Source organism: Verticillium dahliae, genomic scaffold (genome assembly GCF_000150675.1).
Source record: "Verticillium dahliae VdLs.17 supercont1.27 genomic scaffold, whole genome shotgun sequence".
NCBI lineage: Eukaryota > Fungi > Ascomycota > Sordariomycetes > Glomerellales > Plectosphaerellaceae > Verticillium > Verticillium dahliae.
In genome coordinates this window covers 237,422-248,265 of record NW_009276928.1, presented here as the reverse complement: position 1 = coordinate 248,265, position 10,844 = coordinate 237,422, and the positions used below count along the sequence as shown (strand labels likewise).

General features: G+C 59.4%; 4 protein-coding genes across 4 annotated transcripts; 1 reads left to right on the top strand and 3 right to left on the bottom strand.

The window, feature by feature from the left end:
* Positions 1 to 1,087: 1,087 nt before the first annotated feature.
* Positions 1,088 to 2,219, top strand: VDAG_09782 (uncharacterized protein; the record flags this gene model as incomplete). Its single annotated transcript, XM_009654641.1, has 3 exons — positions 1,088 to 1,402; positions 1,501 to 1,746; positions 1,821 to 2,219. 3 exons carry the CDS (start codon positions 1,088 to 1,090, stop codon positions 2,217 to 2,219), a joined length of 960 nt encoding a protein of 319 aa, XP_009652936.1.
* A 1,195-nt stretch (positions 2,220 to 3,414) lies between these two features.
* VDAG_09781 (uncharacterized protein) lies at positions 3,415 to 4,472 on the bottom strand (the record flags this gene model as incomplete). Its single annotated transcript, XM_009654640.1, has 2 exons — positions 3,415 to 3,565; positions 3,625 to 4,472. 2 exons carry the CDS (start codon positions 4,470 to 4,472, stop codon positions 3,415 to 3,417), a joined length of 999 nt encoding a protein of 332 aa, XP_009652935.1.
* A 1,675-nt stretch (positions 4,473 to 6,147) lies between these two features.
* On the bottom strand, positions 6,148 to 8,046 carry VDAG_09780 (uncharacterized protein; the record flags this gene model as incomplete). The annotated part of the gene is made up of 2 exons (XM_009654639.1): positions 6,148 to 7,562; positions 7,905 to 8,046. The coding sequence occupies 2 exons, from the start codon at positions 8,044 to 8,046 to the stop codon at positions 6,148 to 6,150; spliced, it is 1,557 nt and encodes a 518-aa protein (XP_009652934.1).
* Positions 8,047 to 9,553: 1,507 nt separating this feature from the next.
* Positions 9,554 to 10,767, bottom strand: VDAG_09779 (cell wall surface anchor signal protein). Its single transcript, XM_009654638.1, has one exon. The coding sequence runs from the start codon at positions 10,745 to 10,747 to the stop codon at positions 9,764 to 9,766; it is 984 nt and encodes a 327-aa protein (XP_009652933.1). The 5' UTR covers positions 10,748 to 10,767; the 3' UTR covers positions 9,554 to 9,763.
* Positions 10,768 to 10,844: the final 77 nt, after the last annotated feature.

Sequence of the window (10,844 nt, the reverse complement as noted above, 5' to 3'; positions counted from 1 at the left end):
AAACGGACTGGGATTTCATTTGACATTGTATACGGGGGGCGTGCATAATGCTTAAGCCAACCCTCGGGTCATGACTCTTTGTTTTTTCGTCTTTTTCTTCCTACATTTTTCTTTCATCACCAGTCTAGGCAGCTGTGTACACACGGCTCGGAATGATACCCTGATCTTTTGATCCATGTTGCACCATGCCGATGCAGGATGCGAGGGCACGGTGGACACGCTGTGACATGGAAGATGCCGATGTACGCTGTACGCTGTAAGATGTAAGATGTACAATGTACGATGTACGATGTACCATGGTCATGGCCTGCCCCCCATGCTCATGGGGATATGTATGGTACCTTGCAGGACGAGGTCTACACCATCACCCAACGCGTGCCACACTGATGTGACACCCGAAGGCGATATGACGCTAGCCCAAAGGGGAATAATATCAATACCGCCTTCGATGGACCCTGAAAGGCTAGGGGGGCCAAAGGTAATGCACCGCCAGCTGTTGATTTCGGGGGTTGGTAAGGTGGGGGGTGGGGGTGTGTGGATGGGGTCACCTGGGGGGTGCAACCCGTCGTGGACTCTTGACGCGACCCAGGACAAACGAGCCAATAAGCACCCCGCTCGCGGGATGAAGAGGGTGTTCAATCAGCACCCCTTGTCGGCCCCGTTCGTCTTCACGCGTCGGTCTCTATCTGGCCTGCCGTGGCCGAATCTCGTTCTCAACCTTTACTTCTCTCCCATCACGTCCCAGACTCTCGCGATAACCTCTGCATCTCTCTCCCGAACTTCAGGAATACACCTTGTTTTGTGGTGATCTTTGGGGTTGCGTGCGCCCAGCCCTGCTTCATAGCGTCAACACCACGTTTTGTTTATTTGTTGTCTTTTTGGAGACAGCCCGTCTGTGGTGGGACGCGATTCGAGCCGCGTCCTTTTACCTACGCAACCCATTGCTTTTTTCCCTCTTGCGCGAACAGCCCAGTCCACGATCTGCAGCAAAGGGCACCTTGACCCGAAACTCGGACAATCTCTCTCTCACACACACAAACACACAGACATACAGTCAACCGGTTCTTCCGCCACGTTCCAGAAAACAATGGACTCTCCAACGAAGAGACGCGCCCTCGCGCCCCTCGACGCAAACGCAAGCTCGCCCGGCACCGCCGCCGCCTTCTCCCTCAAGCCTCAGCCCGCGGCACCGGCTGCGGCGCGGTCGCCCCTCAAGGCGAGCATGGGCCTGTTCAGCACCGGCGCCCCGGCGGGCCTGAAGAGGCCGCTGCAGGAGGTCGTGTCGCGGGTGGACGAGAACGGCCCGGCCAAGAAGCTGTGCCAGGACCCGGCGGCGGAGGGGGAGCAGCGGCCGTCGAGGCGGAGCTTGCCTTCTTCGCCGAGGCGGGAGGCCAGCATCGAGGTATGATTTTACCTTTTTTTTTTCTTCTTCTTTCTTTCTTTCTTTCTGCAGCTCGAGACTGCGAAGAGTGCCATGAGCTGACATGCGGGACACGGCAGGCCGAGAGGGAAAAGACGGTGATGCCGAAGACGACGGCGACAACGACGCCCGAACACCCATCACAAGAGCCCCTTGGCACGAGATCCGCCTCGCCGGCCGTCTCGTCCGTCTTTGACGCGAGCATCGCGTCCAACGCCCACGACGACACGGCCATGACGGACCCCGAGCTGGCGCAGCAGGCTGTTGCTGCGCTGGGGCCGAGGCCGGTGGTGGCGGCGCCCTTGACGCGCGCGCAGGCGAGAGAGGTTTGTTCTTCCCCCGTCGTGCTCCTGCTTCCTGCGAGAGAGGGAGAGAGATGACGCCGCTAACCCCGTCGCAGAAAGCCCAGATTCTGAGGTTGCGGCTCGGGCTCGCCAACTACAAGCTCCGCACCGGACAGGCCGACGTGCCGCTCGAGAGGCTGCAGAGGCGGCCTGTGCCGGTGCCTGCTGCCGCCGAGCGGGCGGTGCGAGAGGCTAGCGTCGACAGCGATGCGACGGTCGAGGCTGAGATGGAGGAGAGGGAGGCCGAGTCGGAGGACGAGGCGGGGCCGGTGGTGAAGCGGGCTGAGACTACGCCTGATGTTGCTGCCGCTGCTGCTGCCGCTGCTGCTCAGGTGCTCGAGTCTGCGTCTGAGGAGGACGCCAAGGAGACGAAGCCGGCTGGGGGCGTGGCGCTCGGCGGTGCTGCGACGGGTCTTGTGAGCTTGGCGAGGACTGTGCTGCCGCCTTCGGTCTGAATTTGCGCTGTGCGGCCAGGGAACAGACTTGTCCATGTCGGGGGATCCTGGAAATGGGCCTCACATGGCAAGAAAGACTCCAAAAGAGGGAGGGGCGATCTGTGTTACACGGCGATCACGGCTGCTTGGGATTTCGAGCTTGGCGTTCACAAAGAGGACAGACGGGCATGGTAGGGGGGTTCACTGGAACAAGTCGCAACACACGAAAAGCCGACCAACAGGGTTTTGAAAGACGAGGCGAACCTCGTAGAGATATGCTTCAATCTGAAAAAAAGTCAAGGCTTATTCGCAACAGATGGCGCACACGGCCCTCTCTTCCTCTGCGCGGGTTCTCTCAGAGACTGCCGAAACTCTGGAACGTGTCGCGCGTTGGCTCCGCCTTGGAGCGACCGGGGGTGCGTAGAGGGCGGCGCGTCGGCGCGTCGGCGGATCTGGTGGTGGGGGGTTCGCGATGGTCGGGTCTGTGCCCCGTGCCGAGTCGGACGGGGGCTAGACGGACGGGCTAGGCTCGGCTCGGATGGGGCCGAGGATCCACACCCCACGCGGGGGTCCACTTCCGCATCAAGGCGAGCATGGCTGTCGAGGAGCCGCGAGTTCGTCTTCCGTTAGCAGTAGAGAGTCTGCCGTCAAGGTCAAATTGTTGGGCGCTGTCCGCTGGCTGGGTCGCCAATGTCCGACGGCGCCTCACCTGTGGCGCGAGCATCGTGCAGCATCGCCTCCAGCGTCCGCCATGACGTAGACGAAGCCCCGCGCCCCTCGGTCTCAGCTCGCTGACCGGTCTCAGTCTCGCTGACTTGTCTCGGGGGCAAGGAGGGTGAATCGCGTCTTGCATGTCTGGAGGGGGCTCACGCGTTCGAGGGCACGGTGCCGCCTGTTTGTGCGCTATGCCGTGGCGGGCACGCGGGGTCTTGGTGCCGTGCACGAACGGCCACCCGATCTACCCAGTTCGAAATGCAGCACAGTGGTTACTCGGCTAGCTTCTCCCCGTTCCCAAGCATGAGCCGGTGACGTTGTTTGCAAACCTGCCACCCCACGGGGATCACGGAGGCCCGTGGGAGCCACGGCATCTCACGAACCCGCAGAGCAGTGCCATCATGGCAGGAAACATATGAACCCAACGAAACGCTCTATTGAATTTCAAATTACCAACCTTCATCATGACAAATCAACATGCAAAGACACTCAACCGGGACTATCATTCGGACGGTGTCTCTTTGGTACTCTCGCTCTGCAAGCCGCTCTCGACGTTCGCCGCCTCCTTCGTCCGGCCCTCGGACACGACCTTTCCCTGCAAGCCATAGCCCGGGTGTCCGATGAAGAGGGCGCAGGCCGCCTGCACGATGAGTCTGCACGTGACAAGTCAGCATACCATGCACGCAACGGAAAGGGCGGCAACGAAACGCACACTCCCTCGAGCCCGATGAAGAGACCTTCGTTGGTAATCTTGGTCGAGTTTTGGTATCCCTCGCTCAGCTCGTCAACACGGTAGACGCAGCGCACAAAGATGAGGACAATGGCGGCGGCGAGGCCGCCGAAGAAGAGACGCTGGCGACGGCCAATGGCGCGGCTGGCGTCGGGCTTGACGCTGCGGATGTAGCGCCACATGTAGTCGCCAAAGAAGACGCAAAAGGCGAAGAGCAGGACGACTTGCAGGATGAGTCCGGCGAGGGCGACGTCGACGCCAATGTTGTTGGAGCCGGCCGAGATGGAGGAGATGGCGCCGCCGGCGGCCTGCAGGACGAGGCAGAGGATATCAGCGGTGATGAAGAAGATCCAGAGGAGGCGGGGCCGGATGCGGGAGATGTCTGGGGCGAAGAAGACGATGGCGCGGGCGAGGGTCACGTAGATGGCGGCTGTGAAGAAGACGGGGCCAAAGGTGATGAAGACAATCTGGATGAGGAAGGCGCCGAAGGACCAGGGGTTGCTGTAGAGGAGCACACGGCCGATGTAGCCGACGACTTCGGCGAGGCATCCGGCGGCCATGAACGAGGCGAACCACCAGGTGCGCCAGCGGAAACCCAGGTAGACATGGACGAGGAGAGCAAGAAAGTAGAGGATGATGAACATGATGGAGACGCCGAGGATGGGGCGATACTGGTAGACGGTCCACTCGATGGGACAGAGGTCGAGGGTGCAGTTGGCGCCGGGGCCGTACGTGTTGAACATGCCCATGAAGACGTACGAGCCGTTGTCGAGGCGGTGGATGTACTGTGGCGGGACGTCCCCAAAGTCGGCGGGATTTGTCGTGGCCATGGCGTCTGACTGATGATATCTCGATTGACAGGTTCTGGTGATGGTGATAGCTGGTGCAAGTGATGCGGGAAGGAAGTTGTAGTGTTGAAGAAGCCAAGCACAGTGAGAGAGACAAGACTTGACGGTCGAGGGAGTCTGGCGATTTATCTGCTGCTAGGCCAAGCCACATTGAGTAGGCAGCAACAAAGATGATAAGTATCCTTAAATACCGCTTCAACTGGGTTCAACATGAAACTCAAACGTCCGACCCGCACGCCAGGGTCGCATATTGCAGTGCATTCGTCATCATACGGCGTGTATTTGCTGACAAGACCTGCAGGTGATGGCGATGGCGGGCGGCGCACCATGATGCCGTTTTCGATTCTCAATGCGCACTTTTGCCAGGTAGGTAGGTACCTAGGTCAGTACCTAAGGTAGGTCCTAAGGTAGGTCCTAAGGTAGGTATTGTCCTTTGACCGCTCGCACTCGCAACCGAGGAGGGGCTGCGCCTGCGCCTGCGCCTGCGCCAGATCAGCATGGAAGGCACCCTTAGCTGCAGGGTAGGCACGCAAGCTTCTAGGGCTGACGCGACCTGCCTTTTGCTAATAATTAGCCAACGAGGCAGTCAGGATCGATCTAAGGGCACGACCAATCTACCGCCCTGCCCTGATGCTCCACAAGGTGGTCTAGAGCAACGAGTAGGAGCACAAGCGACTTCCTTCTGCGACGGTGCTTATTCCGTGCCGTCGCATCGCGATTTGCGCCTGCTTTGGGGCCATTGGAGACCAGTGGCCCCAAGCTACTGCCAAGCCATGTCACTTTAGGAGGCTCCTTCCTCGGTGATCAGGATGGGCGGCTGTTTCCCAGCGGCCCAGCGGTCCAGCGGTTTGGTGTCAGACGCAGGTGGGGTCCTGCCTGCCGACTCGGAGCCGTGCTGCCAATCGGTTTGCCGTCTGGGCGATTAGGCGAGAGCGACGCTGGGCGCACGTTACCAAGCTCATTCCTCCGTTTGTGTCAGGGCCGGGAGCGATGAATGATCGGCGCCCCATCTTGGTGGGAACCCACCTACAAGTCAGTCTACGTACGGTACCTCTGTGCGAGTGCGAGGGCGAGTGCGAGTGCGGTGCTGCTGGCACCCAAGGCAGGAACTGCTGCCCCTGCTTCCAATCTTGGCGCTCGAGTCAATTGCGCAATGACTTTGGAGCGGCAACTGCGACTGCACTGCTCGAGGTACTAGGCAGGACTGCAACTTCGGGGCGCGGACGGCGCATTCGGCCGCAGACAAAAGTTGCCTGAAATCCAATGTTTCAATCCACTGCCATCCCACCATCTCTGACCTTACTCAAAGGCACAAAGGCACAAGGGCACGCCAGGAGTTCGGCCCATCTCGCCCAGCCACGCTATCCCCAGAAGGGTTGCAACGTGCGCCGCGCCTAACGCGACGCAACGTTCTCATCATGAACACCAAGACTTATTAGTATTACCCCCCAATTGGCCTCGTGGTTCGATAACGGTACGTACCTCAAGATGCCCTCACTGTCGTCATCATCATCATTCTCGTCATCCCTCGAGCCATGCCTGTCAATCACTACGATTCGCATTCCATGCCAGGCAGCCATCAAGGTCACCGTCGAGTAATCCTTCACAGAGCATCGAATACTGTAACATTCTACTATTACAAGCAGCACGACTGTCATTAGGGACCAGAAAAGTCAAACGCTCTCGTGTCCCTCACCCGCCACCGCACCATCACGGAACCATGTGGAAAGGCCACCATGTCCCGGACGGGCTCCCGATACGCCCTTGGTCGGAACGCCTCTGCTTCCCAGCCACGCCACATGAAGCCGCGCCTCTGGAAGTCCATCGGTCTCCGGCACGGTCCCAGCTGGTGGTACGACTTCAGCGTAAACACCCACTGCTTCCCCGTGCTGTCGCCTGGTCCGGCATCCTCCTGCATCTCGTACCAGGACTCGGTGTCTGTGGCGCACGCGCCGCACGAGCTCACCACGATCGGCGTCCTGCTCGAGGGGCACGGCGACCAGGCGGCGATTGCCCTGCTTCCCGCCGCACCGGGCCGCCACTGCTCGTACAAGTCCAGCAGCCAGGTAGGTGAGATGCGGTGCCGTGGCGTCTTGAGTATCATCGCCTCATGGCCACAGACCTGGAGGTCAAGCGCCGCCACGTGCGCGCGCAGCTTGTCCAACGAGCATCCGCCGCCGTTCGCCGCTGTCACTGTGGTCGTGCTGCACAGGAAGAGCTCGTCGCTGATAACCTGTGGCTCCATCTCGGCCGTACGCACAACGCTGCCGCCCTGCGGAACCCCCATGCACGTCCACGTGAGTCGTTTGACCTGCAGCCGCTCAAGCGGCAGCCCGCTGGGTGCGCCTCGCCGATGCCGGTTCATCACGAGTCGGCCGTGGTAATAGTGTATTCGCACCGCTGACGGGAACAAGTTTGTGATGAAGACATACCATCCGTGTGGCCTCAAGTTGATGGCCCGCGGCTTGGTCCACCAGCGGCATTGCTTCGCCTGCCGTGGGCCGGCCTGCCAGTTGATGACGCCCCAATACGGGTCGAACCTGTGAAGACGGATGCAAAAGGTGCAGTAGTAGAGGTGGTTGCCAACGCCAGGGTCTCTTTCCAGAGTTTGCAGAAAGGTTTTCCGATGCATTGTGTTCATCGGTTGCAGGCGGCCCTCGAGGCAGCGAAGTAGGACCTTGCTCGACATGGATAGGGCTGCTTGGTCAGCGGGACGGAGATGCCAGGCGATCCGCAGGATCATCTCGAGCGGCAAGTCGAGAATCGGCGTTCCTTTTGTGGCCTTGGGCTGCACTGCAGGACAGCTCGGAGACGCGGAGGACTGGCGGGACGCAGGTCGTAGCTGGTGTCGCAGAAATTCGACCACCGACATGTCTTTTATCAGTTCAATCAACTCTTCCGTCTCGTCCTTGGCCATCTTGACGGAACTGCGGGTGTTGTGCGTTTCAAGGGGCTTCTGGCGAAGAAGAGACGAGGAGGCGAAGAGGTCTTTCCACCTGGCCGTGTCAGGACGTGCGTGGTGCTGGTTGAACAGCCGACGGGCAGAGGTACCGCATGGTGTTTGGCCGCGAGCTGTCGATATAGATTTGGGAGAGCCTGTCGGAGATGCGAGGCTGACTGGGAGAGTTGAAAGTCTGAGAGGTCAAGTCTTTCAAGGCGAACCTCAAGGCCCTCAAGGTCAAACTCTGCCTCGAGCAGCTGCTCCGCTGGGAGAAGCGCCCGTGAACCTTGTGTTGAGCGGGGACTCATGATATTCGTGTCTGGTTGGAATCGACGTGTTGAAGCGAAGTACAATGGCAATTCGAAGACTCTCGTAAAGGCGTCTTCGAGACTGTCCAGCGTTCAACTGCAGTCATTGATATGATCTTGCACCAGTCGTTGCATGATGTACCATCACCGACAGCACACACTCACGGCATGAGGTATTAGAAAACATGGCAAGAAAACCTGCCGTGATACTGGTCAGCCGGGTGTCAATCACTCCAACCGATTTTGCAAGTCTGAGGCGTCCTGGGTTGTTCGGGAGCTTTGCTGGGTTGGAACCAATGCGATGCATGATGATGCTTCAGCCGGCAAAGGAACCATCACCAGAACATCTAGGGGATTGAACGTGTCTTGAGACGCAGAATTGAATGAATCACGCGAAGAGTGGCTTTCTGAAAAGACATTCATTTCATGAGTTTGCAAACTGCTACGGCCTGTCAAAGGGTTAGCCGCAGATGCTTCCCAGCGAACAGCATGGATAAACTCACATTTTGGCACCCAGCTAAGGTGCCTCGTCCATAGCTGACGTCGAACAATGGTCAGTGACCTACTATTGAATGGGCGCTGGCCCTTGACGACACAGCTTCGCCGTGGTGGGCTGCTGTTCCGCAGCACTGGCATCAGGAGCGATGGGCGAATCCCATCGTGGCAAAGCTGATCAGTTAGACACGCGCGACACACAGACACGGCTGCGTAAACCTGGCAGTCTGCGACTGGGAGGCAGATCAGGAAGTGCTTACTCCTGACCAGCAGTGCCCTCCGAGTCGCTGATGGCGCCAGCCACGACCGCAAACCTATAACCAAGTCCTCGCGGCTGTTGTGAGAGCATGCTATCAATTCAGACGGCACGACCGGAGAACCCTCCCGTTGCTCAAGGCAGCTTGGTCGCCAAGGTCGCCTGAATAGAACAGGAACCCGAGATGAATCCGAGAAGCCCAGATCGAGTCTCAAAGATTCCTGGTTAGCAGGTCCTAGTCTACATCCCGCCCACAGCCATCCATCTCATGCGCTATCGAAATAACCAGAGACACCCGCTCATCACCCACTCCTTGCCTCGCGCCACCCCTCAGCCCATCAGCGAAACACATCCGCAGAAACAAAAACGAAAAAAAAAAAAAAAAAAAAAGACCAAGCAAACGCGCGTCGTCGTCCACAAGGAGCCCATCGTCACACAACCGGTCCCTCTGTCTCTGCACATCTCGCCGTGAAACACAGCCTCCCTGCAAAATCAGCCCCCGCCTTGCCCGCCAAAGTCCGTTATGCAGACATGAAATGTGCTGTGCACGGCCCACCAGCCGCCGTACAGTCCGAACAGCCCGAACAGCAAAAGGCGCACAAGAGCGACGGCACGCCCCACCACTCGGTCGTTTCGCACAGAATGATCGCAATCTCCCGCCTCCGCGCCAGCGCGACACCCCGCCTACTCTCAACCATGGCGCACGTACTTACATGGTAGCTTCTGGTTCTGCAAAGTTCAGCCCCACCCGTGGGAAATGAGATGAACCACAAGGTTCAGACCACCCCCCGGCGCCGTTCTGCCTTCGTTGTAACGTCCATCGGCCTGGCCTCCCCAGAATCTGGGGAAGGTCGCCCTGCCCCCCCCGGAAAAAAGGCTGTTTTCCTCGCCAAGTTTGCGTGCTCGTCGCTTCACGATTTAGGCTCACTTTGGACATGGCAGGTCACATAGTTGCAGCGAATTCTCCACAAAACCATCGTTCAAAAAATGCCTAGTCGTGCCGTGCCAAAAACACTAATCACGACAACGCGGTACAGATTAGAAAATTAGGTACAGAGTGTCTGTGGGTGATAGTGTTGTGTTCGATATCTTGCCATGCCGTAAGATGCTAAATTATAGTCCAGGAAAATTGAAGGGAGCAACGACAAATCGTTCCTCTTTATACATTGAGACTCCCAGCTGAACACCTCCGTCATGTCGTGAAATCCCGTTTTTCTCCAGTACTCCCCGTTACCTCCTGGCAGTCTTTTCTCGGTGCAGAAGAGACAGACGCTTAAGCGAAAGCGTAGGCGGCGAGGGCGGCGAAGGCCGCGACGAAGACGGAGCCGGAGACACCGGCAGCACCGGCCTCAACGGGGGTGGTGCCGGTGGGAACGGCAGGGACCGTCTGGTTGCCGTGGCCGGCGGGGTAGGTGGGGACGGCGGGGGGGTGGACGGGGATGGTGGCAGAGGGAGCAGAGGGAGTAGGGCAGGGAACCTCAACGGTCTCGTAGATGACGGTGGGGACGACGGTGGTGACCGAGGTCGAGATGGTCTTCACGGACTTGGTGGGGACGCAGACGGGCTCCTCAGGGTGAGCAGGCTTGGTGGGCTGCTCGGGCTTGGAGGGAACCTCGGGGTACTCGGGGTGAGCAGGAGTGGTGGGCTTGGAGGGCTCCTCAGGGTAAGCGGGCTTGGTGGGGTGCTCGGGCTGAGCAGGCTTGGTGGGGTGCTCAGGCTGCTCGGGGTAGGCGGGCTTGGTGGGGTGCTCAGGCTGCTCGGGGTAGGCAGGCTTGGTGGGAACGTGCTCAGGCTCCTCGGGCTTGCTGCCAGTCTCGGTGGCATGGGGAGGCTGGGGGTAGACCTCGGTGGGGGTGACCTCGCAGACGGTCGTGGAGACGGCGATGGTCTCGGTGACGACCTTGGTGGAGTCGGCGGGGCACTTGGGGACGGTAGGAGGGCAGCTGGTGACGGTGTGCTCGCGGGTCTCGTAGATGGTGGAGGTGGTCAGGGGGACAACCGACGAGGTGATGACAGTCGAGTGCGCGGGGCAGTCGGTGACCGTGTCGGGGCAGTCGGTGACGGTGAAGTACTTGGTGGAGTACTCAGTCTCGAGGGGAGCGGGAGCAGAGACCGACTCGTAGGCGGGGGCCGAGGAGACGACAGCGGGGGCCGAGGAGACGGCGGGAGCCTCGTAAGGGGCAGAGGCGGCGGGGGCCTCGTAGTAGCTGGCGACGGCAAGGCCTGCGAAGGCAACGGCGGGGGCGGCGAAACGCATTTTGATAGTATTGGTGGGGGTTTCGTGAGACGAAAGGGTGGTTGTTATTAAGAACGAGTGTGGTAAGCTGGAAGCTCGATTAAAGAATGGACGACCG

What these genes read in the sequence shown, in the direction of transcription:
- VDAG_09779 (XM_009654638.1), bottom strand. Translation starts at nt 10,747, where the DNA reads ATGCGTTTCGCCGCCCCCGCCGTTGCCTTCGCAGGCCTTGCCGTCGCC.